At 44.8% G+C, this 27,219-nt stretch overlaps 1 protein-coding gene across 2 annotated transcripts in view; it reads right to left on the bottom strand.

The window, feature by feature from the left end:
- The window catches only part of AMBRA1 (autophagy and beclin 1 regulator 1), a 198,125-nt gene that overhangs the window by 122,987 nt on the left and 47,919 nt on the right, over nt 1-27,219 (bottom strand). For both annotated transcript variants that reach the window (XM_034769548.1, XM_034769549.1), the window contains exons 8-9: nt 17,811-17,897; nt 5,629-5,811 (exon numbers count right to left, since the gene is read on the bottom strand). In XM_034769548.1, the coding sequence (XP_034625439.1) occupies nt 5,629-5,811; nt 17,811-17,897 (270 nt within the window). The remainder of the gene's footprint in view (nt 1-5,628; nt 5,812-17,810; nt 17,898-27,219) is intronic.

Here is a 27,219-nt window from a genome sequence, read left to right as displayed (position 1 = left end):
ATGTGCCTGAGTGAATTGCTTCCCTGAATGGGCTCTGGAACTGCGTGAATATTATCTGCAGGGGAACACATTTCTCTACAGGTATCGGCTTTGCTGTGTGAATGGAGAATGTACCATCCATTTTCACCAGCAGAACCACCTTCCCCAGAAGATGAATGGGAGGCAATAATGGAAATACTAAGTGCTGTGTTTGCTGGGCTCTCCCCTCACACAATGGGCCTGTGAGGCTGTCACACTGATGCTCCTCCAGCCTGCAGAGTTGCATAGGGAAAGCTATTAGGCAGCTGACACTTCTGCATATCTCCCCTCATTTACATCTTACACAAACAAGGCCACAATGAAAAGAGAAGATGCATGCACTCCCCTTGCGCTTTCGAGTATTTAATTGCTGGAGCGTGAAATGACAGCTCCACTGAATAACATTTCAGAAAAATTCTGCCACCCCCTTAATCCTCACCAGGAAAGGGATTTATCTGCCGCTACTTTGGGAGGTGTAAATTCAATACTGTCTTTCATAAAAGAGGCTTCACCTTGAATCAAATGACATGGGGCATGCTGCTACCCCAGAAGGTGGTGCTGTAGGAAGTGAGGGTAAGAGCTCTGACAGTGGGAGAGGTTAATCCTTCTGATGCCAGAAGGAGACAATGTTGAGGACAGTCTAGAAGCCCAGGCCATTGGAGTGCTCACAGCTCCCACAGTCCCAATACCCCTGAGCAGATTGTTTTGTGTGCTTGGAGAACATAAGTGTGATAAGGATCAAAATAAAAGTGGATACTTGCAACAGCTGGGAAAATTCTACTTGGAAATGGAACAAATAATGAATGAATGAAAAGGTCACAAGCAGCAGGGCAGGGAATGCAAGATGGACCTTTCTTATCTCAATGCCTCTGACAGTAACTGATGCCGAAACTCTTTGAGCAACCCACTACAGTTAGTCAGATGCCTGAGTGAAGAACCTCACCCTTCCATATAGGGGAAAGAACTTGTTGCAAGTCAGTTTGTCAGGGCCACACCACAGTACAGTCCAACAACACAGTTCCAAGCAGAGGCTTGCATGGAACCCAGCATAGGGGATTAAGAATGGAAGAAGGCCTCGTCTAAGAGGAAAACTACCCAGCAGAAATAGTGAGAGAGAGAGAACCAGTCATCCTAGAGGTTTGCTGTCTTCAGCTCTGACTGGAGGAATCTCTCTTTCTGCCACACATTGGTCCATTTATCATCTGTACTGAAGTCAGGGTTCAACCTTATAACCCCTGTAAGAAGGGAGCCCCCCAAAGCTGTCTCCATAGCTACAGTAAATGGAGAATGGAAACACATGCTGACTATTCTCTCCCTCTACTCAGCTCAATGAAGCACTACTGTCTCCTGAAAGATCTTCCTTGCTCCTACTCTGCTACAGCTTTGAGTTCATGTCCCTCCTTGAATTCTGCCCTTGACATGAAGGACAAGACAGGATCCTGCTTAAGAATATAAGAACGGCCGTACCGGGTCAGACCAAAGGTCCATCTAGCCCAGTATTCTGTCTACCGACAGTGGCCAATGCCAGGTGCCCCAGAGGGAGTGAACCTAACAGGCAATGATCAAGTGATCTCTCTCCTGCCATCCATCTCCACCCTCTGACAGACAGAGGCTAGGGACACCATTCCTTACCCGTCCTGGCTAATAGCCATTAATGGACTTAACCATCATGAATTTATCCAGTTCTCTCTTAAACTCTGTCATAGTCCTAGCCTTCACAACCTCCTCAGGTAAGGAGTTCCACAAGTTGACTGTGCGCTGCGTGAAGAAGAACTTCCTTTTATTTGTTTTAAACCTGCTGCCTATTAATTTCATTTGATGACCCCTAGTTCTTGTATTATGGGAATAAGTAAATAACTTTTCCTTATCCACTTTCTCCACATCACTCATGATTTTATATACCTCTATCATATCTCCCCTTAGTCTCCTCTTTTCCAAGCTGAAGAGTCCTAGCCTCTTTAATCTCTCCTCATATGGGACCCATTCCAAACCCTTAATCATTTTAGTTGCCCTTTTCTGAACCTTTTCTAGTGCCAGTATATCTTTTTTTGAGATGAGGAGACCACATCTATACGCAGTATTCGAGATGAGGGCGTACCATCGATTTATATAAGGGCAATAATATATTCTCAGTCTTATTCTCTATCCCCTTTTTAATGATTCCTAACATCCTGTTTGCTTTTTTGACCGCCTCTGCACACTGCGTGGACATTTTCAGAGAACTATCCACGATGACTCCAAGATCTTTTTCCTGACTTCTTGTAGCTAAATTAGCCCCCATCATATTGTATGTATAGTTGGGGTTATTTTTTCCAATGTGCATTACTTTACATTTATCCACATTAAAGTTCATTTGCCATTTTGTTGCCCAATCACTTAGTTTTGTGAGATCTTTTTGAAGTTCTTCACAGTCTGCTTTGGACTTAACTATCTTTAGCAGTTTAGTATCATCTGCAAACTTTGCCACCTCACTGTTTACCCCTTTCTCCAGATCATTTATGAATAAGTTGAATAGGATCGGTCCAAGGACTGACCCTTGGGGAACACCACTAGTTACCCCTCTCCATTCTGAGAATTTACCATTAATTCCTACCTTTGTTCCCTGTCTTTTAACCAGTTCTCAATCCATGAAAGGACCTTCCCTTTTATCCCATGGCAGCTTAATTTACATAAAGAGCCTTTGGTGAGGGACCTTGTCAAAGGCTTTCTGGAAATCTAAGTACACTATGTCCACTGGATCCCCCTTGTCCAAATGTTTGTTGACCCCTTCAAAGAATTCTAATAGATTAGTAAGATACGATTTCCCTTTACAGAAACCATGTTGACTATTGCGCAACAGTTTATGTTTTTCTATGTGTCTGACAATTTTATTCTTAACTATTGTTTCAACTAATTTGCCCGGTACAGACGTTAGACTTACCGGTCTGTAATTGCCGGGATCACCTCTTTAAATATTGGCGTTACATTAGCTAACTTCCAGTCATTGGGTACAGAAGCCGATTTAAAGGACAGGTTATAAACCTTAGTTAACAGTTCCGCAACTTCACATTTGAGTTCTTTCAGAACTCTTGGGTGAATGCCATCTGGTCCCGGTGACTTGTTAATGTTAAGTTTATCAATTAATTCCAAAACCTCCTCTTGTGACACTTCAATCCGTGACAGTTCCTCAGATTTGTCACCTACAAAATCCAGCTCAGGTTTGGGAATCTCCCTAACATCCTCAGCCGTGAAGACTGAAGCAAAGAATCCATTTAGTTTCTCCGCAATGACTTTATCGTCTTTAAGCGCTCCTTTTGTATCTCGATCATCAAGGGGCCGCACTGGTTGTTTAGCAGGCTTCCTGCTTCTGATGTACTTAAACATTTTGTTATTACCTTTGGAGTTTTTGGCTAGCCGTTCTTCAAACTCCTCTTTGGCTTTTCTTATTACATTCTTGCACTTAATTTGGCAGCGTTTATGCTCCTTTCTATTTGCCTCACTAGGATTTGACTTCCACTTTTTAAAGGAAGTCTTTTTATCTCTCACTGCTTCTTTTACATGGTTGTTAAGCCATGGTGGCTCTTTTTTAGTTCTTTTACTGTGTTTCTTAATTTCGGGTATACATTGAAGTTGGGCCTGTATTATGGTGTCTTTAAAAAGCGCCCATGCAGCTTGTAGGGATTTCACTTTAGTCACTGTACCTTTTAACTTCTGTTTAACTAACCCCCTCATTTTTGCATAATTCCCCCTTTTGAAATTAAATGCCACAATGTTGGGCTGTTGAGATGTTCTTCCCACCACAGGGATGTTGAATGCTATTGTATTATGGTCACTATTTCCAAGCGGTCCTGCTATAGTTACCTCTTGGACCAGCTCCTGCGCTCCACTCAGGACTAAATCTAGAGTTGCCTCTCCCCTTGTGGGTTCCCGTACCAGCTGCTCCATGAAGCAGTCATTTAAAGTATCGAGAAATTTTATCTCTGCATTTCGTCCTGAAGTGAAATGTTCCCAGTCAATATGGGGATAACTGAAATCCCCCACTATTATTGAGTTCTTAATTTTGATAGCCTCTCTAATTTCCCTTAGCATTTCATCATCACTATCACCGTCCTGGTCAGGTGGTCGATAATAGATCCCTAATGTTATATTCTTATTAGAGCATGAAATTTCTATCCATAGAGATTCTATGGAACATGCGGATTTGCTTAAGATTTTTACTTCATTTGATTGTACATTTTCTTTCACATATAGTGCCACTCCCTCCCCGCACGACCTGTTCTGTCCTTCCAATATATTTTGTACCCCGGAATGATTGTGTCCCATTGATTGCTCTCAGTCCACCAGGTTTCTGTGATGCCTATTATATCAATATCCTCCTTTATCACAAGGCACTCTAGTTCACCCATCTTATTATTTAGACTTCTAGCATTTGTGTAAAAGCACTTTAAAAACTTGTCACTATTTATTTGTCTGCCCTTTTCTGATGTATCAGATTCTTTTTTATGTGAATGTTTATCATCTGATCTGGCCCCTACTTTATCCTCTTCCATCCTCTGCGCCTGACTATAACCTGGAGATTCTCTATCATTAGACTCTCCCCTAAGAGAAGTCTCTGTCCGATCCACATGCTCCTCTGCAGCAGTCGGCTTTCCCCCATCTCCTAGTTTAAAAACTGCTCTACAACCTTTTTAATGTTTAGTGCCAGCAGTCTGGTTCCACTTTGGTTTAGGTGGAGCCCATCCTTCCTGTATAGGCTCCCCCCATTCCAGAAGTTTCCCCAGTTCCTAATGAATGTAAACCCCTCCTCTCTACACCATCGTCTCATCCACGCATTGAGACTCTGAAGCTCTGCCTGCCTACCTGGCCCTGTGCGTGGAACTGGGAGCATTTCTGAGAATGCCACCATAGAGGTCCTGGATTCCAGTCTCTTCCCTAGCAGCCTAAATTTGGCCTCCAGGACATCTCTCCTACCCTTCCCTCTCCTACCCTTCTCATTGGTACCTACATGTATCACAACCACCGGCTCCTCCCCAGCACTACACATAAGTCTGTCTAGATGCCTCGAGAGATCCGCAACCTTCGCACCAGGCAGGCAAGTCACCATACAGTTCTCCCGGTCATCACAAACCCAGCTATCTACGTTTCTAATGATCGAATCTCCCAATACTAATACCTGCCTTTTTCTAGCAACTGGAGTTCCCTCCCCTGGAGAGGTAACCTCAGTGCAAGAGGCAACCCCAGCACCATCTGGAAGGAGGGTCCCAACTATGGGAAGGTTTCCCTCTGCTCCCGTTGACTGCTCTGCTTCCCTGGGCCTTTCATCCTCCTCAACAACGCAGGGGCTGTCTGACCAGAGATGGGACAATTCTACAGTGTCCCGGAAAGCTTAACTAGAACTCCAGCAGCAAGTCAGCTGGAGGCATTGAAGTGAAGTAGGCAGCTCAATTTGTGTCTCATTTATTTGTTATAAAAGTGCAGGGGACTGATTAGTGATAGATGCTGCTCTAATTTCTGATCAAATGGCCTAAACAAGCCTGAGACAAGTTTGCTTACTGAGCAGTAGGAACTTATAGAGCAGCCATTGGGTAAACAATGTGACGTAGTGGGAAGAGGCAGGATGCACACACTTACTCAAAATCTTCAAACTCTAGATCATTTCCCTCTACAGATGGGCCTTGGTTCTCTGAGGTGGAAGCAGACGATGAGGAAGAGCGGAGACGATTCTGTTGGTAACGCATGGAGCGCTGGCGAATACTGTCCCTCCGGGAAAGATACTGGATCATTCTCTGGGCATAATATGCTGCAGGAGACAACCTGAAAAAGGAAGAGAGAGAAAGAAACACGTTATAACCTGTAACTTGAGGACCCAAAGGAGCAGAGAGAATGAGAGTGCAATCCTACTTTTTCTGTTGAAATCTGGTGATCATGAGGGAAAGGACATTGCACCCCATATACAATGGCTGGGAAATAGGTGGTACAGAGACAAGCAAAAAATAGGAAAAGAGCAATGGAGAAGAGTGCAAGGAAACTTCCCCTTTAAAGATAAGCCTTCCACTTCATTCTCCTGCTGGGGGACAGACACAACAGTATCTGCAGACAGCACCACTGATGGTTAACAGACACTGTTTTTTCAGATTCCTTGGAACATGCGCTTTCATTTATCAGCACCTCAGCCAACTAATTCCAGCAGAGGGCTCTGAACAACCACCAAGAAGCAAGGCCATTCACAAGAAGGACCATGCTAATCAGTTCTGAGGGGAAAGGCAGCAGCAACTTTCAGATGAGACATTAAGCAGAGGTCTGTGCCTGCTGCTAGTTGCCACAATACAAGGTACAGGAGGAATTTAATTTTTCACGAAGAGCTACAAATAAATACTTGGTTGAAGGCCCTTTAGAATTGAGTCCCAGGGGATGGGTCTAATGACCTGGTCAATAATCAAACAGATTTTATCAACTTAGGCTGTGCAATGTCTGTAGATGGAGACTGATAGGAGTTGCTAGACTCCTGGGATATATGTCCTTGTTATTGTAAAGCACTTTGGGATATCGAAGAATCAGAGCAGGCTGAGCAGCGGGGACAGAGGGACGGTGAAGAAATTTGGCAGCATGTGACCTCCAGAAGAAGGAAGAGGAGCTTCCATGTAACAGCAATGGAGATACAGGTGAGCAACCATTTTCATGTTCTCACCACAGGTACTAATGCGGAGAGTGGACTAGATGATACATCTGAGGGAAGGGAGCAGAAGGAGACTCCACCAATTGGAAGGCATGAGATGCCCTGTCCTAGGGATGGGGGTTCCATGACCACCGCTCCCAAGAGGAGGAGGCGGGTGGTGGTGGTCGGGGACTCCCTCCTCAGGGGGACTGAGTCATCTATCGGCCGCCCCGTCCGGGAAGACCGAGAGGTCTGCTGCTTGCCAGGAGCTAGGATTCACGATGTGACAGAAAGACTGCAGAGACTCATCAAGCCCTCGGATCGCTACCCCTTCCTGCTTCTCCATGTGGGCACGAATGATTCTGCCAAGAATGACCTTGAGCGGATCACTGCAGACTACGTGGCTCTGGGAAGAAGGATAAAAGAGTTTGAGGTGCAAGTGGTGTTCTCGTCCATCCTCCCTGTGCAGGGAAAAGGCCTGGGTAGAGACCACCGAATAGTGGAAATCAAAGAATGGCTACGTAGGTGGTGTTGGACAGAAGGCTTTGGATTCTTTGACCACGGGATAGTGTTCCAAGAAGGAGGAGTGCTAGGCACCTAACGAAGAGAGGGAAGAGCATCTTCGCAAACAGGCTGGCTAACCTAGTGAGGAGGGCTTTAAACTAGGTTCACCGGGGGAAGGAGACCAAAGCCCTGAGGTAAGTGGGGAAATGGGATACCGGGAAGAAGCACGAGCAGGAGAGACACCAAGAGGGGAGGACTCCTGTCTCATACTGAGAAAGCAGGACGATTAGCGAGTTATCTTAAGTGCCGATACACAAATGCAAGAAGCTTGGGAAACAAACAAGCAGGGAGAACTGGAAGTCCTGGCACAGTCAAGGAACTATGATGTGACTGGAATAACAGAGACTTGGTGGGATAACTCACATGACTGGAGTACTATCATGGATGGATATAAACTGCTCAGGAAGGACAGGCAGGGCAAAAAAGGTGGGAGTGTTGCATTGTATGTCAGAGAGCAGTATGACTGCTCAGAGCTCCGGTATGAAACTGCAGAAAAACCTGAGAGTCTCTGGATTAAGTTTAGAAGTGTGAGCAACAAGGGTGATGTCAAGGTGGGAGTTTGCTATAGACCACCAGGGGGATAGGAGGTGGATGAGGCTTTCTTCCGGCAACTAACAGAAGTTACTAGATCGCAGGCCCTGATTCTCATGGGAGCCTTTAAATCACCCTGATATCTGCTGGGAGAGCAATACAGCAGTGCACAGACAATCCAGGAAGATTTTGGAAAGTGTAGGGGACAATTTCCTGGTGCAAGTGCTGGAGGAACCAACTAGGGGCAGAGCTCTTGTTGACTTGCTGCTCACAAACCAGGAAGAATTAGTAGGGGAAGCAAAAGTCGATGGGAACCTGGGAGGCAGTGACCATGAGATGGTCGAGTTCAGGATCCTGACACAAGGAAGAAAAGAGAGCAGCAGAATACGGACCCTGGACTTCAGAAAAGCAGACTTTGACTCCCTCGGGGAACTGATGGGCAGGATCCCCTGGGAGAATAACATGAGGGGCAAAGGAGTCCAGGAGAGCTAGCTGTATTTTAAAGAATCCTTATTGAGGTTGCAGGAACAAACCATCCCGATGTGTAGAAAGAAGAGTAAATATGGCAAGTGACCAGCTTGGCTTAACAGTGAAATCCTTGCTGATCTTAAACACAAAAAAGAAGCTTACAAGAAGTGGAAGATTGGACAAATGACGAGGGAAGAATATAAAAATATTGTTCAGGCATGCAGGAGTGAAATCAGGAAGGCCAAATCACACTTGGAGTTGCAGCTAGCAAGAGATGTTAAGAGTAACAAGAAGGGTTTCTTCAGGTATCTTAGCAACAAGAAGAAAGTCAAGGAAAGTATGGGCCCCTTACTGAATGAGGGAGGCAACCTAGTGACAGAGGATGTGGAAAAAGCTAATGCACTCAATGCTTTTTTTGCCTCTGTCTTCACGAACAAGGTCAGCTCCCAGGCTGCTGCACTGGGCAGCACAGCATGAGGCGGTGGTGACCAGCCCTCTGTGGAGAAAGAAGTGGTTCGGGACTATTTAGAAAAGCTGGATGAGCACAAATCCATGGGGCCGGATGCGCTGCATCCGAGGGTGCTAAAGGAGCTGGCGGATGTGATTGCAGATCCATTGGCCATGATCTTTGAAAACTCAAGGCGATCGGGGGAGGTCCCGGATGACTGGAAAAAGGCTAATGTAGTGCCCATCTTTAAAAAAGGGAAGAAGGAGGATCCAGGGAACTACAGGCCAGTCAGCCTCACCTCAGTCCCTGGAAAAATCATGGAGCAGGTCCTCAAGGAATCAATTCTGAAACATTTAGAGGAGAGGAAAGTGATCAGGAACAGTCAGCATGGATTCACCAAGGGCAAGTCATGCCTGACTAACCTAACTGCCTTCTATGAGGAGATAACTGGGTCTGTGGATGAGGGGAAAGCAGTGGATGTGTTATTCCTTGACTTTACCAAAGCTTTTGATACCGTCTCCCATAGTATTCTTGCCAGCAAGTTAAAGTAGTATGGGCTGGATGAATGGACTATAAGGTGGATAGAAAGCTGGTTAGATCATTGGGCTCAACGGGTAGTGATCAATGGCTCCATGTCTAGTTGGCAGCCGGTATCAAACGGAGTGCCCCAAGGGTCAGTCCTGCGGACAGTTTTGTTCAATATCTTCACTAATGATCTGGAAAATGGTGTGGACTGCACTCTCAGCAAGTTTGCAGATGACACTAAACTGGGAGGAGTAGTAGATACACTGGAGGGTAGGGATAGGATACAGAGGGACCTAGACAAATTAGAGGATTGGGCCAAAAGAAACCTGATGAGGTTCAAGAAGGACAAGTACAGAGTCCTGCACTTAGGATGGAAGAATCCCATGCACTGCTACAGACTAGGAACCAAATGGCTAGGCAGCAGTTCTGCAGAAAAGGACCTAGGGGTTACAGTGGACGGGAAGCTGGATATGAGTCAACAGTGTGCCCTTGTTGCCAAGAAGGCTAACGGCATTTTGGGCTGTATAAATAGTGGCATTGCCAGCAGATCAAGGGACATGATCATTCCCCTCTATTCGACATTGTTGAGGCCTCATCTGGAGTATTGTGTCCAGTTTTGGGCCCCACACTACAAGACGGATGTGGAAAGATTGGAAAGAATCCAGCGGACGTCAACAAAAATGATTAGGGGGCTGGAGCACATGACTTATGAGGAGAAGCTGAGGGAACTGGGATTGTTTAGTCTGCAGAAGAGAAGAATGAGGGGGGATTTGATAGCTGCTTTCAACTACCTGAAAGGGGGTTCCAAAGAGGATGGATCTAGACTGTTCTCAGTGGTACCAGATGACAGAACAAGGAGTAATGGTCTCAGGTTGCAGTGGGGGAGGTTTAGGTTGGATAGTAGGAAAAACTTTTTCACTAGGAGGGTGATGAAGCACTGGAATGGGTTACCTAGGGAAGTGGTGGAATCTCCTACCTTAGAGGTTTTTAAGGTCAGGCTTGACAAAGCCCTGGCTGGGATGATTTCGTTGGGAATTGGTCCTGCTTTGAGCAGGGGGTTGGACTAATGACCTCCTGAGGTCCCTTCCAACCCTGATATTCTAGGATTCTAGTATGAAAGAAATAATGAGAAACCAATGTCTATTCACCTGTGCCTAGCAGTCCCCCCACTGCCATACCATAAGTCCTGAGCACACATAAATGCTTCTACACATAACCAGCACCTGTTACAGGCGGACAGGGAAATGACTATCTACGTCCTGGTAGTCAAGACCACATTAATAGCTAGCCAGAAGGTATCTCATTTAGCTGAGCCTAGCAATTAAATTCTCTTTTCACTAGGAAGACCAGTGAGACAACTAGAGCCTTGAATCACCCTTCCAGATGACAGACTAGCTTCTAGTGATCTGTACTCTCCAACACTCTCTACTGGATACTAGCCTGCTTTTCTGTCTACATATGCTTGATTAGACAATCTCAGGAGGCCAACAAAACACAACTTTTAGTGGCCAATATATGTAATTCAATATCTGTAATCAAACAGTAATAATCCAGATTTCTTCCTGCAGCACTTGATCCAGAAGAGGAGGTGAATTTAGTAAGTCACCAGGGTAAGCAGGAGGGTCACTTCAGAGCCCACAATAGATGAACAGTGCTATCACCATTTGGCATTCGTGTGAATGTCATGTGTTTTGGAGTCCGAGCTCCACAGCTCAATCTCTCACTTTGCAAACAGAAGGGCTGAGGTTTCACTCAGTGAGGGCAATCTCATCAGGTAACCATGGCATTTACCAACTCAGATGGATGCCTCAACGTTACGAAGCCTTGTGTGTTGTAATGATGCTCATTTTGTAATATGGTAATGCCATTAACTAGAGAGCTCTGATGACTATATTCCTGTATAACATCTCTCTAAATAAAAGCTCACTGTTGTAATGATTATTGTTTTGTTTCTGATAGTTATATGGCAAGGATTTATAAGCTGTTAATACTTCCTAAATAAATATTTTTTTGGGGGAGGGGGAAGCAACAGATGTACATGTGATTGTTCTAGTACAAAGATTTACTAGGGGTACAAACCTTTAACACCTCAAATACTTAAATAACCATCTCCCTAGCATACTGTTTATGAAAATGCCTGTTTATTATTAGAACTGAATTCTTGACTATTTGGGATTAGATTCTCACTCTTTACCTGGTCTGCACTGGCTGCCCTGAACGAACTGTGCTCAGATTTCTACCTAGTGCAATTCAAAAGTGTCTCCTATGCCCTTAAAGTTCACTTTGCACTTCCAGCCTCTCTCATCCCACTGAATCATGGAGAGAAAAATCCTCATGCACTCATTGGAATGTATTTATTTAAAATGGGATGGGGACCATGGCGCTGGAACATTTTAAATAATGAGGGCACTGAAAGCCAACCCCCTTGCCCCTGTCCAACTCAGAAATGGTTACAAGAAAAATAAAGATAAAATGTTTACTAATGCCTAACAAACTATATTGGAGTCAAACAAAGTTTTTCATCTCACGCTCCAGCAGATTAGTGACCAAATTCTCACGTCAGAATCTTTCCCCCAGAGTCTAACACCTGCTTCCTTTGTCTCTTCAAGTGCAGTGAATGTGACGGGCAGAGAGAAAGAGAGGGGTCCCTTTGGGTGTTTTCCCTCCTTTTTATAGTTTCAGTCCCCCTCTTGAAAAACATTTCCAGCCAAGAACCTGGAGCCAAAGAGAGTCTATGTGGAAGGATAGTCCCTGCTGTTTTTTTCACCCATTTGAACTTCCTTTCTTTTCCCTTCATGCTCGATGGCAGCGTTTACTGCTTAAATGTAAACTAAGCAGAGCACACATTCCTTTGTTTAGGACAGATCTGTTTGCCAACTTCTGTTTCGGCAGGGATGTCGGGTTTGGAACATGTTTAACACCACCATACAGGGGAATCTTATAACTTCACATACAATGTTGCCACACATATTTTACCAGGACAACACTGACCAGCAAATTATGGAGTTTTCAAATGATATCTTACAAGGCATATTTTGTACAAAGATTATTACAATAGCGTATAGGATGTGAATAAAGGGGTGTATTCTGTCAGAGCCCCCTAGCAACACACAAACTTTGTAGTAGTCCACAAGACAATAGGCTACTTTTGACACCACAGGATCCAAATTAACTCAGTACATGAGGTGCATATGGATCACACAGATGCTTGCAGTGAATGGACTCTAATTACCAACGCAGGTGGCACTGAGAGACTGCATTGCTGGATGTGTGACAATTGTTCAAGCTGCTGACTGTGAACCCTGAGGCCAATTTCAGCAGTGCAGAATCCAGCACCAAGCAGCGTAGTCTAACAGCGTAGACTACAGCATGGAGCAATGGTGCTGACTGATGAGGAACCTAGAGGAGGAGGATCTGAATGGCAGCATTCAAACATTTGCTTTAGTTGGCACTAAAGCAAAAGTTCAAACATACTGCTCCCTAAATAGAGAGGTGGGCATGCAAGGATGGATTACTAAGCAATACAAAGTGCTCAGTTACAACCCACAGAACTCTAACCAGTCTGGCCATGTAGATAAATGGGCAATCAAGATCTTAGGGAAGACCACTTCTTTTCAGAATTAGGATTCTCCAAGCCTAAAGCATCCCTCCCTCCCCTTGTTTCCTGGGAAGACTCTCCACCAGCTGAAGGAGCTCTGGTCTCTGTTCCTGAAAATACCTGAAGGATCCTTAAAGTAACACTAGGCACTCCTTCTGACCACGGGAGAATTACACTTGCATTTTCATGTCCCCAGCCCCAAGCTGGCCAGAAGCAGAGTAACTTCCCCCTCCCTGTTGCTGACAGCAGAACTGTTTAAAGCTGATGGACTTGCTTCCATTAGTACACAAGACTCAGCAGTCAACATGTATATTTTAATTAAGTAACTGATTTCCTGTTTCTACTCTGTTGTCAAGCCTGTAAGTACCATTAGATCAGCCGAGCAGGTCCAAAAATCTCTGCTGTCTATTATCAAGATTCTGTAGTATGGCTTCCAACACATGGATACCCACAGACATTTCATGGCTGTTCCCAAAGTCAGCCTTATGGCAAGATGGCAGATTGGGATACCAGTCTACAATAGGAAAGTAGGAACACACCTCGCCAGCAGCAGCTGTTCCACATAATGAAATATCTCCCCTTCAGGGGTTAACCCTCTTGTTTTATGCCTATTCCCTGCTTGAGGGAACAGAGCGAAAGACGAATGAAAGACAAGAAAACCAGGAGGCCTCTTCAGTTTTGGCAATAAAGAATAACTGCAAGTGAGCAACCAGACTACTCATTCTAGTGATCTCACATATTGCCCGTTATCTTGCAGATTGTGCTACAGATACATGCCCACCCATTTGATCTGAGGCAAAGCTAGGTACCAGACACTAACTGCTGCTCCTGTGTCTTCCATGCTTCCTGAGCAGAGGACAACATATTGCATGTAAGCAACTCAACTCATCAGGGTCAACATTCAGACCTGCTGAATAGACAACGCCACAGTCCTACCCATAGTAACTGCTCCAGCAACTTTGATTTTCTTGGAGTCTTTTTTACTACACACAGTCTGACATGTAGCTGCTTGGAGAGACAGATTCCAGGTAAAACTGTCTAGCTGGGATATTAATATGAACATCCTTATTTCAAGCTGTACTAGCATAACTGCCATCAAAGAGCACCTGTCCTAGGGCAGCAATTCCCTTGCTGCTTTCCTTTCTTGTTGTCTTAGTAAATCTGGAAGTCCAGGGAAAGGACTTAACAGCCAAGCTGACCTTGAAGAAGTCCAACCAATAAGACCATCTAAACAGAGGACAGGCCTTTTCAACTCCATCATAAGATGCCTGTGAATTTTGAAACATAGCTTCAAAGTGATCCAAGTTTTCCTTGCCTCATTCCATATCCTACACTATTCATTCAAACCAAGCACCACTCCTCATACAACAAGTGGTTGGTGCAACCTAAAAAATCTAAATCAAACTGAATCACCTTGAACTGAAATTCTTTAAAGTGTGGCTGAAGTTTTTAAAGCTTCCCTAGAGACAAGACACAGCTTGGTCTTTTTTAAAAGAGTTATTTAATTCCATCTCTGCTTCAAGTAACTTTTCCACTGTGTTTTGTAGGAGGCATCTGGTAGGCGCAGACCTATTGCTGCAACATCAGAAGATTCTGCAGCACACTCAACTGCAATCAATGGAAATAACAGCTTCCCCTACATTTCTAGGAAGGTCTCTAGGGGAAATTGGAAAGATCCCATTGTCTCAAAGGATGCCCTTTGGTCCAGCATAATCAATAAACCTGAGAGAAGCTATGCAATGATCATACCCTTACCCCACTCAAACTTTCAGCTCCAGTTGATGGATCCATGCACCTAACCCTCTGCAGGAGAGAAGGATCTGCTATTAAACACAGATTAATCTCACAACACTGACCTTTTCCTCCAGTAGATCCTTATAATCCCAATTCTCTCACTTAAAACTTTCACAACTATTTACAGCCCGCAAAGTTCCATGTGGTGAGAGCAAGAATTTGTTTTAAAAATTGTTTCCAAGATGAAAACTGCACTTGATTTTGTTCTCCAGTGTAACGGATACCTGGAGCAGCTGTACCTTCTGTCACGTCACAGAAATTCAACATGGAAGAGATCAGTTAGGCTTTGCCTACACTGGACTTTCATCGGTAAAACTTTTGTCGTTCAAAGGTGTGAAACACACACACACACACACACACACACACACACACACACACACCCCTGAACGACAACAGTTTTACTGACGACAAGCACCTGTGTGAACAGTGCTTTGTCAGCAGGAGCGTTCTCCTGCCGACTAAGCTGCTGCTGCTCACTGGGGGTTGAAGTTTTTTGTCAGCGGGAGAACTCTCTCCTGCCGACAAACAACGGCTACACTGCTCACCTTTTAGCGGCCTGGCTGTAGCAGCACAGCTGTGTCGCTAAAAGCTGCATAGTGTAAACATAGCTTAAGACTCATCTCCCAGAGAGCCAGAGCCACTCTGGATTTAGGTGTTCCAGTCAATGGGGTATCTTCCACATTACACCTAATAGCGCTCACTGTTAGAAAATTCCCATATATTCAGATTAAGTTTTCTGTTGCCCCATGTATTCCTAACATTTAATTTTAATCTTTCCTTGTAAATAAATCCCTCCAGCCCCCCTTTAGCCACTTTCATTAGTCCTCTAACACACATTTGATACATTTGTCAGCATCTTTCTGGTTTTCAAACACCCAAGAGTGATGGCAGCATTCTCTGTGGGTCCTTCAGAGCCTCAGAGAAACACTAGCCCCCAGCCCACACTCCAGAATGAAAGCTCTCAGTTCATGAAGATTTTGTGGCAGCGGACTCCATCACATTTTTGACACCATGTTGAATTGTAGGCTTATAATCATTTATTGCCTTTTTTACCCTCGAGTCTTTCCACAGCATTTCCCTCCTATTGAATGCTGGGATTTCAAATTAGCTTCCGAGAAATGGATTAATATGCTTATATTTTTGGGGACTAAGATGTGTATTTTAAGTCCATACCCATATTATTAACCTTGTCTACCCAGGGAGATTTATTGCTGTAATTGTACAGGTATTATACCAGTATAAATCCTTGCGTGGACACTGCCTTTTTTCAATTTAGCTTATGTTACTCTCTTTACTGCCAAACCTCCCAAGTTAGCATCATGTAACAACATACAGATTTAATCTCTTTTTCAGATCATTAAAATGGAAACATTAAACCCAGCTCCTGAAGCAAATCACTGTACACTTAACCTCAGTACATTCTAGGGTGACCAGATAGCAACTGTGAAAAAATGGGACTGGGGTGGGAGGTAATAGGCGCCTATATAAGAAAAAAAAAATCACCCAAAACGGGACTGTCCCTATAAAAACGGGACATCTGGTCACCCTAGTACATTCCCACTGACTGTTTCCCTTTGCATAGGGTCCCTTTAACCCAACTTCAGTTCACATGACAGTATCAAAGGTTTCATGAGTAGCTATACCAGATGATATAGCTGCCGAATTCTCAGTCATTAGCTTTGCTAATTCCTTCCAAAACTGATCACATTTGTCACGATTTAGTCTTTATAAACCTCCAATGCCGCTTATTGCTCATGGTTCCATTACCCTCTTCTGACAGATTCTCTCTGTGGGTCACACTACCCCATCTGTTGCTTTCTTGATATGCTAAGCAGTATGGGCAGAAATTACTCCTTTCTGGTTTTGATAATTCTGCCACATTTGATTTTTTTTTTTTTTAATTCTCCAAAACATTCTCAACTATCAACATCTCTGTGGGCTAAACAGCACTGCATGTGTTTTTCTCTCTCTAATGTCAGTGTTTCGGAACTTTTCAGAAATAATTTTCAGTGGTTTGCTTTTTGTTAGCCAACACACTCAACGTCGTAGGTCATGCCATTCAGACTCACAAATATGGATAGGTTAAATTTTTCCAAGTATTCTCTCACCTGCTTCCATCAACAGTTACATTTACAAGGCTCTCAGACTAGGCCTTTTCTCTTCCTCCCCTCCCCACACCCCAGCCCACTTCTTGTGGAGAGACAGACTTATCATTGATTTTATCACTCATTTATTGATGAGCCTGCTTCCTCTATAGTATTTTCCCCCCAGTATGTTTGTAAGGTCCCTTAAGACTCTTACCCCCTTCAGCAGCGTTAACTCATCCTTTCTTTATTATTTACCTCCAAGACTTGACCACATATTGTCCTTTATTTCCACATTTTGTTAGGTTTCTTCACACTCAGATCTTTGAGCCATGTCCTCAAAGTCACTCCGGTCTCCTTGTCTGTATTTTTGTTTTTAGAGCCATTGTAGTGTATGGCATCTAGGGATTCTCTAGCCTTCTCCTACATTCATGCATTACAATATTTCCATCACCTTTACTTAATTTCTTAGTTTCTTAATTTCCCAAATATTTGCTTTCCTAAAATCCAGTATCATCATCCTCTGCACTCTCTACATCCCCTCGCCTTACTATGTTATATCCAAATAGGTTGCTATCATTGGCTCCAACCTACCCTATTATTTTCACATCCTCACTTGGTCCCTTCCTATTAGTCAAGCAGCATATCCAGGGTGACTTCTCTTCTGGTTTGAATTATCTGCTTTCTGGATCATAAGGTTATCCTCCAGGTTCTTTAAGAACCTCAGATCTGTGTTCAGTTGTATGGAGTCTTTCCCACCACTCGGTTCATCTGACACACAGATGTAGGCAGAGAGAAGGAAGAGGAAGAGTTCCCTTCCCCAAATGGGGCTAAATAACAACCTTGACCAAGACCCTCACACAGTAACAGGCTCTTTGTACCTCATTACCTCTCTTCTGTCTCTCTCTAATTGCCCAAGGCCTTTTGATTTAAATGAAAGGTAGTGGAAGGGGCTCGTCAAAACATCAAAGGGTGTGGGACTCTCCAAACCCAACACTACGGTCATCTCCATAGTGATGCGCCATAAAGGGTGAGATGGATCAGATATCAATACTATTCCTAAGGGGCTCAGTATATGTTGCTGCCACAGCAGTAGTGCCTCTGGCAGAGAAACAGGATTGAATCTGGATTGTACTTAGTCCTTACCTGGCTGGATCTGGGTAGATTGGGTGCTCCCGGGACCCTGCTCCATCATAGCGTGATAGTGAAATGAGGGAAGATTCCAGCAGCCTCCTAGAAATAAAAACAAAAACGTTAATGTCAGTAAGTGACCAGCTGAAAGGCCATACACCAGCAGCCCCATGTCTCCTGCTTCCTTATTTATCTCCTGAGATTATTTGCATTACTGATTCATTGCTATAGACCTGCATGGGACTACAGAAACAGGGCCAGTGATAGCTGGCATAAATTTTTGCCATATAAAGCTTCAAAGCATACAAGAGTCCCATTATTATAGACAGAAGAACTCCCAAATTGACTCACTCCTGCATGGATCTCTCAAGAGAAAGCTGCAGATGGCTGTTTTTCCCTTGGGGCAAGCAGTCCAAAGTAGCCAGGCCTGTAACCACTGATGCTGCTTTAGCAGTCTGTCAGGAATTTCTGCCACCCTACGCTAAGGGGCTCATACAGGGCTGGAAGATGCTCTTGACATGGACAAACTGTGTTTGTTTACTGCCCCTCACTGATTCCCTTCCTCGGAAGTCAGGCCACGGGAGACCAAAAGCCCTCACTAGTATGTATTTATGGGTATTTTGGTGTTCTAAACAAAACAAAACACACACACACACCCCCACACACACACACACACACACACACCCCAAAACACCTTGCTTACACAGAGCTCCCTAAAACCAGAAGCCTCCCATCAACCATGATGGAAAAGCTGAGACAATGACCCTCCCAAATGTAGCACTGCTTGGTCATAGCATGGATGTGTCAGGCCAGGGAATAGCTTATTGGCTGGAAACTGTCCATTAACCATCCTGGACTAACTAGTATTAGAGAGTACCAGTGGCTCTATGTTCTGTCAAACACAGAAAAGACAGAGAAAAATGCTGCAGTGTAAACTTCACTGAACTTGCACAGCAAGGCAGATTTCCTGTTGCCTTGCTGTCTGCCTAGGCTTGATAGTGATTAAGCTAAACACTTGAAGAGCCTAAGAGAATTGTGTTCTCAAACCAAACCTCTATTATGGTTTGAAAATTGACGTCTCTGCTTTAAATTATCAGAGGAATCCAAGAGAATTAGAGGTTTCAAGACTGACAACAAATGCTGAGTTACCTAGGCACTGAGTTACTTTTACATTGGGTTACTTTTCCAGAGATTCAAGCTCTGTTATTTCTCCTGAAGAGCACAAAACTCAGGCCTTGGCTACACTTGGCGGCACGAGTGTAGTTGCGCCGCCAGCGCTGCGAGAGCTCTCTCGGGGGGGATAGCTTGCAGGCGCTGATTACACTGGCGCTTTACAGCGCTGCACTCGCGGGGGAGCGTTTTCACACCCCTGAGCGCAGCAAGTTGCAGCACTGTACGGCGCCAGTGTAGCCAAGGTCTCAGTTTCCAAAGAAGCCACAATTCCTGCCACTGCTGCATGACGTCGTCACCCTGAGCACTGCAGCATTCCCACCTCCACCCAAAAACCCCATAGCCCCTGGGCTCTCTCCCCAACCTAGAAAGGAATGTCACATGCACTCCACTGAGCATTCTCAGAGACTCTGCAGTAGTCTCTTGGAGATTACCTGCATGGATTAATTCAAAGAACAGTCATCAGGTACCAGCATGTTCCTCCAAAGGGTAAAGCCTTCTGAATTTAGGGATAGCAAAACCACCCTGGTCATCACCATGTCTCGTACCCACCTGCATTCCCTACATGCACTCTAAGGCCCCATCCAAATGCCATGTATAAAAGTTCACGAGCAGTAGTTGATTTTAAGCTTCAGTGCCGGTTTTTGGTTACCTTATCACTCTTGATACTCTGAGAGGACAAAATTACAAGTGTGCTCTGGACATCAGACATCAATGTTAATAAGAAGTTAGGAACAAAACAAAAAGACAGCAAAATGTGATCATGTGGGATCCAGAGGGGCAATTTCTACTTCTGTTCCTGAGGATGGCAGAGATGACCTGCACCTAAAACCACTAATGTCAAAGCGATTTGTTTTATTAGTTAAAATAAATTTGTTCCAAGATAAAGCCCTGAGGACCAACTTGCAGCTCAGTGTTCATTTTCATAGCCAGATAAATGGGTTCAATAAATGAGGTACTGTTAATCATCATCAATAATGCCTCCATGGTCTACAACACTAATATTGTTACCTACAATCCCCAAGGAGACTGTGGTGCCTGCTTTTAAAATGATACACTTTCATAGTCTTTAGACTTCAAACTCCAGTTCTTAAATCCATATAATGGGCTAATGGATCACTCACCCCCTCCCCCATTAGAATATGCCCAACACTGGGAACCTGAAAGCAGAAATCAATGATCTTTGGTCAGAAACAGCTGCTTCTAGAAAGACCTAGTCTAGAAGGCAAAGACTGGGTTTAATTTTCATTATTAACAGAGGGGCTAAAGCAGTCTGAAGTACTGTCAGTGCTAACAGCATTACTAGTAATTCTGTTATAGGTAGAAAAAGATGATCCCTGAAGGAACAGCAGCTGCAACAAGTACTAGCCACTAAATAAACAGTCTATGATGTTTTCACAAAAAATTCGGGTTGCACCTCCTCTTGAAACCCTTCACTTGGCAATGCTTGATTCAAGTGTCCCTTCTGGAGCAATGAGCTCCCTTCCGCCCCACCCCAGTGCTGCCCAGATCCATAGCAGGCTAACACTAGGCTCTGTTGAAGCAATTGCTCCACAATCTCTGTCTAGACAACATGAAATTGTCACAAATGACATCTAAAGTACAATTAGCAAAGAAACTGCAATTTCCACTCTCCTCCCCCGCTCACGGGGAGAATCACACATTAACATCCTCCAGATTGTCAATCAATGCCTCGGTGATGAAGATTAACTCTGCGCACACTAGGAGACGCTTCAAGCCCAGCTTGCTAAAATAGGCTTTTTTTTTTTTTTTTAAACACTACAAGGAGATATAAATTGCCTTCTATTCGGCAGCACTTTCTGTTGTGATCTCAACGGACCGCCTGCCTGCCAGACATTGGCACCTGAGGAAAAGGTTTTGGAACTGCCATTTTACCCCGCACAATATTACTCAGGGACTGCAAACAGAAGCAGTAGTCGAGAAGAGGAAAAAGGGAACTGAAGTCCAAGTTATGGGACAACACAATTTAAACAGAATAAAAAAGGGAGAGGAGGGACAAGGCAGGAAGAAGATTTTCCTCAAGCTGCTCTCCACTTGGGAGCACACTGATCAAAAGAGGAACGGGCAGCTACAGACAGTAGCAAAGAAAGTGGGGAGGAAAAGGAAAATGGGAGCTGCAGGGCAGCCAAGCATCCCAAGAATGTTTCCATGCCTCCAACCCTCTGAGCAGTTTTGATTTTCATCAGCCACCAGAGCAATGGTGAGTTTCTCTAGCATGGAGCAGCTGAATGCCAGAAGCCATAGCTTTAAAACACCCAGCACAATCCCCTCATGTTACAGTAGGAGTTAGCAGATTAATTCCTCCCTACTATCCTCATACTCTCCCCGCTGGCAGCAAGACTTAATCACCCAGGCCACTTGGGACAGAATGACTGATTCATCCACAAAGGATCTCAGGAGGTATTCAAATGCAGCAAGTTTAGCTTCTTGGGATCAGTTTCCAAGGATACATGATTCCTAAAACCTTCTAGCCCAATGGAGTCTCAAACCCAGCAGCACAGCATGCACATCAATAAATAACTAAGCTATCCAACTGTACAAAGCTTACGGCTTCCCTCCCCTCTCAAAAAGGGAGGCACTGATCAAAAGGGGAGCTCTTTAAAAAGCAACTCAAGCACTTTGTGCATGTGACAAGTGTTCACCCCAAAGCATGCTACTGCTCAGGCAGCCTCCATCCCCACCCTCCAGAAGCTGCTAAGTGCTGCCAGGCAAAAACAGCAATTATGCTGAAGCACTCCCTTCTAAGGATGGCTACGGTCTCCCTAGCCCTGCACAATCACACCCTCAGTCCACTTCCAAATCGAATGAGGGTGGAATTCATAGTCAAGATGCTTCAGCTTCAAAGGGACAATCACTCTGCCCACTTCTTTACTATTCTTCTCGGCATTCAGTCTTGCATCTTCCCACAAGGACAGTAGGGCCCAAGAAACCTATGTGGAGGTGGAATTGAAGCAGGACCATGGATCATATCCTCCCATTCCTCTCAGCTCACAACTATCTGTCAGAGCTCTTACATTCTGGCCCCTGTGGATGCAGAGTACCACACACACGGCTCTATGGAGAACTAACAGTATTCAGTGTTCTTCCCACTATAAAAGGGCAGGCTTAACCCAGAAAGGTAACAAAGAAGAGTTGAATCCCCACAAGTGAGGCATTGAGAGCTGTCCAACATCACCTCCTGCTCATCCTCAAATGCTGCGTCCAGGCATTGAAAGGGGGTTTCATAATTAATTCCTATGGACCTGGAGACCAGCATTGTGGCATGAATGGCTATGTCAGACCAAAATCCTATCCAGTCCATATGATCTTCTCAAGGCCAAGCAGCATTTGTTTTTCCAAAAACCTTCACATTTTAGTCTCTTCTCTTCACAGAGCAGATTTCAGGGTCTCAGCCTACTCGTGTACAGCCACGCAAGCAAACAGGGATCTTGAACCCTTTGTAGCTAGCCAGATTTTACAGCTCTTGGGAAGATGTGAAATTTCATAACTCTTGGATCAGAAACAACCTATTCAAGCTCAAAGAAAGAAGAGCTAGTAAACAACTCTACAGGTTTCTTGAAAAGGACCTCATTTAGATTATTGTTAGTGGAACCCTTGTCAGTCCTGCTTCAGTCCTCAGGAATCTGAAAGATAAAAAGCTCCAGAGTCTGAAATGTTAAGTCCTGTGGTTCTCAATGTTCTTGGGCTCAGGACCCAAACCTTGACGGCCCGTCGCAACCCAGTAAATAGCTTTAGTACAAAAAACATCTGGCTTACTCAATATTTTTTACCCAGGATAAACAATATACACCTTAAGTACTAAAAAAAGTACACAGTGCGTACCACAGTGACAGCTCCTGACCCCTGGGGCTGGCTGGGCTCATCTCCCTGCTGGGGTCATTGTGACCTCAAGGATCCTTAAATCGCAGTAAGGGAGGTTTAGGTTGGACATTAGGAAAAAACTTCCTGGCAGGGTGGTTAAGCAGTGGAATAAATTGCCTAGGTAGGTTGTGGAATCTCCATCACTGAATATTTTTAAGAGCAGGTTAGACAAACACCTGTCAGGAATGGTCTAGATAATACTTAATCCTGCCATGAGTGCAGGGGACTGGACTAGGTGACCTCTCAAAGTCCCTTCAACTCCTATAATTCTATCTCAGTGCCGGTCAGGTTTGGCCAATTTGTTTGAGTAGCACTGCAACCTGACACAGATGGTTCCAGCACCCCTCATTCAAATTTGGCCTGGCTGGTCCCCTATCTTCATGACAAGAGGAGTGGCTGGGCCAAACCTCAGCAGTGCTGCAACCCCATGTACCAGGTTGCAACACCCGGAGCGGGGAGCTGAGCCGAGCCCAGTCAGACACACAGGATCAGAGCTGCCACCATGGAGCAAGTGAGGGGCAGCCATGGCCTCCCCCTGGTGGCTTTCCACCACCACCCCAGGGGCAGGACCCAACCCCACCACCACCACCAGGGCCTCCCACACGACCCTTTGATACATCCTGGCAACCCAATTTTGGGTCGTGACCTACAGGTTGAGAAACACTGTTCTAGTTTATTTCAGTTTTTGCATGGTTTAAGATAGTTCAAGTTTGTGACTGGCTTCTGAACTGGATTATCACTTAACAGCACTGCTCAGGCATAAGTAAACAGGGTCAGAAGAGTAGGAAGAGACATCCAGTGCATGCTTGATTTTACTAGTCCTATGAACTGAACCTATATACAGCTTATGAATTTAGTTGTAAGAAAGTACTGCATCATGGAATGCCTAAGGCCTTGGCTACACTGGCAATTCACAGCGCTGCACTTGCTGCGCTCAGGGGTGTGAAAAAACACACACCCCCCCCCGAGCGCAGCGAGTGCAGCGCTGTAAAGCTCCAGTGTAATCAGCACCTGCAGCGCTGCACGCTTGCTCGCAGCGCTGCAAGCTATTCCCCTCGGAGAGGTGGAGTACTTGCAGTGCTGCTGGCGGCGCGACTACACTCATGCTTCACGGCAGCGCTGTGAATCCGCAAGTGTAGCCAAGGCCTCAATGTATAGCAAGTCAACCATGCAGTGACAGGGGCTGTGGTCACATACCTGCCAGATCAGAGACAATGGTTCGTCATTAAATCTTAATGGTCCTCTATTCAAGTGGAAACACCTTGGGACAATGGGATGGCTGAAGCAAGGAGAGCCAGTTCTCTCCAACTGGGGAAGTGGGAAGAGGAAAATACTCTGCAACAGAGCAAAGAAACTAAAGGGTGTTGATGCTAGCTTGTAAAAACAACAGAGGCTGGGTTGCTCAGACACAGAAAGCTCTGGGCAGGAGAGAGGAAGACACTGACATGGTTTTATAGCAGGGGCATCTTGTTTAAATATGGAACAAACTAAGGAAGTCAGAAGTTAGCTGACCTCGAGACAGACACTATGATTCTTAACAGAAGCCACATGAAGGGAGATCCTAAACACCGCAGAGGACTCGGTCCTAAGCCCAGAGAATGCTCCAGAGTCATGAGGAAACTGAGGCAGGGAAATACATACTGGTGTGTTTATTATTTTGTCTAGATCTGTGTATTTGTCATACTAAGTAAATGGTAATGGTATTTACAATCCTGGGCAAAGTCTGTATCTGTTTACTTCACTCTCACATACCCCTGAAGAGTTAAACTGTGACCCCAGAACACCCACACAGCTGAGTTCTGGAAGAGGGTGTGCTTAAGCTACTGGGAAATCAGCATTGGTCATAGGCCATGGGCAGCTGAACCACATGATCCCATTTCTCTGAAGGTGTAACACACAGAATGGCTGTGCTCAGGAAATGTGCCAGAGAGGCCACAGGAGGAGTGGTGTAGCCTACTCAGCTCAAGAGAGGTTTAAAGCACACATGTCCCAACACATGTAGCCTGGAAAGTGTTCAGCAGAGGGAGAGAGAGAGAGAGAGAGAGAGAGAGAGAGTGTGTGTGTGTGTGTGTGTGTGTGTGTGTGTGTGTGTGTGTGACACAACAGTTCTGAGAGTTAACATTTTTCCTGCAGCATCTTGGCCCTTAGGCTTTTTTTGGTCTTCATTTACTAACAAGAATTGGTAGTTGCTTTTCCCCAACCCTGTCTGGCCATTCTGTATTCCAACTGTCAGGCCGTGTACACAGTGCACCTTTCTGCAGTAAAGGTTTCTCTCTTTAAATGGGGTAGGTGGAAGCAGAAGTATAGTGAGTCCAGTAACAATCAAGCGAGTTTTCCAAATTCAGGCTCCAGCCTCTCCAGAAACATCATTCTGGGGAGGGCCTCACACTTAATAGCATTGGAGTGGCATGTTATGGTAGCATTTGGGGTTGGGGGAAGACGGGAGTTGAGGAGGGAGGAACACCTCCTGAATTACCCTTGGCCATTCCACACATACTAGAAGAATCCAGCCCTGAGGTAGAGGAATGGATTGGTTACCGGAAAGAAGAGACTGAAGAATGCATTTGCACCAATACAAAAATATAGTTATATGGAGAATGGCACTGCCAAATAAGAGACCTATAGGAATCAAGCTTTAAGAATTTTCTACTCAAGAAGAGATGAAAGAACACTAAACCTTCTGCCAGGATGGTGGAAAGTCCCAGACACAGAAAAAAGGGGAAAAGAGCACACTGACAAGAAGAATGAGGTATGGACTATAACAAACAAATTTATATATACCTCTACCTCGATATAACGCCGTCCTCGGGAGCCAAAAAATCTTACCGCATTATAGGTGAAACCGTGTTATACTGAACTTGCTTTGATCCACTGGAGTGCGCAGCCCCACCCCCTCCCCCCGAGCACTGCTTTACTGCATTATATCCAAATTCGTGTTTTATCAGGTGGCATTATATCGAGGTAGTGGTGTATATTTATTTAAGTCTGCAGGGAGATAGATCCTTGGATTTGAATTCTCCCTAGGAAAAGGTTGGGGGAAAGGAGGACTCAAAAATCCCTTTCCCGGTCTCTGAGAGAAATGGGGCTAATGCTCCAGAATTCACCGGGTTTTGTTAAGTGAACTGAGGTGTTGATTGTTCAGCTTCATCCCTAGAGTAGTTCTGCTCTCTGGCTCAGACATTAACCTCTATTTAACTGTCTGATGCCACAAAAGCCAAGCAGCATCTCTGGTGAAGCTCCTCATCTCCCTTTGGTGAGTTGTTGTGGGCACCAGGAAGAGTGATTAATTCCTCAAGTAACCCAAGGTTACACTCAATCTGCTATGTCACTTGCAGACAAAGGTGGTAAATCAGTACAGGAGATGAAGGAGCATTATGCAGAGGTCTCTCATGATACAGCACCCAGACAGTGATTAATGGACTGGTTTGCAAGTGAGGAGAAGCATGCATCTGTGATGAACATACTAAGGGCTGAGAACAGAGCTGAGAGCATACTGTCTAGTTTGGCAACGACTTTGCAAAGATGGAGACTACACAAGTGAGAGGCCTTCCACTTTGCTTTTCAGGTGCTGGAGTTCTTTTGGAATTGGGGTGAGGGAAGAGATAAAAACATAAGTAACTAACATTGAGTCAGACTGTTTATTACATTTGCTATTTACTCCATGTTTGTAGTTCTGTACTCAGAGAGCTGGAAAAGCACCAAGGCCAGATTAAAGGCACAAGCACGATACCCCTGTGCTGGAGTGAACTGGTTACATCAGAAATTCAGTTTTTCACTTTTTAAAATAAAACTTTCTAGCCCTCATGGTTTGAAGAAAAGCTTGAAGATGTGCCAGAATGTAACCAAGACAGTGATGTCTACTTGTGCATGCAGACACTGCCTGAAACAGCAGCCCTCAGAGTACTGAATAGCTCCATACATCTAACTGGGATGTTGGCTTCAAGACCCATTGCTCTGAGAGGTCCCACCACTGCCACTCATAGAGGGGGCCCAGAGCTGTGGGAGAGCCACTCAGGGACCATATCAATGTGTGCCCAGAGCCCCAGCCTTGTCTGAACTCAGCCCCACCAGGCACATTTTATAAATAAAAAACAGGCCTATGGACCTTCTGACGGCATCTAGACTACTTACCCCTGCTTTCCCCTGGGAGAGTATTTGAATTTGATACAATTCAAAACAAAAAAATTAATCACTTTCTTGGCAGATGATAAACCCTGCTTGCTCCCTGAACTTCAGTTCCAGCAGGTGCTTTCTCAAGAAAAACGGGGATCAATTACACCAGCGCAAACGTAGCCATTTCGACCAATCAGTTAAATATGTATGTAGGGAAAAAAGAAAAATCTTTAAAATGCATGTTAGTTACTCAACAGAC

The sequence above is a fragment of the Trachemys scripta genome, chromosome 4 (assembly GCF_013100865.1).
Source record: "Trachemys scripta elegans isolate TJP31775 chromosome 4, CAS_Tse_1.0, whole genome shotgun sequence".
Taxonomy (NCBI): domain Eukaryota; kingdom Metazoa; phylum Chordata; order Testudines; family Emydidae; genus Trachemys; species Trachemys scripta.
This window is presented reverse-complemented; position numbering and strand designations above follow the sequence as displayed.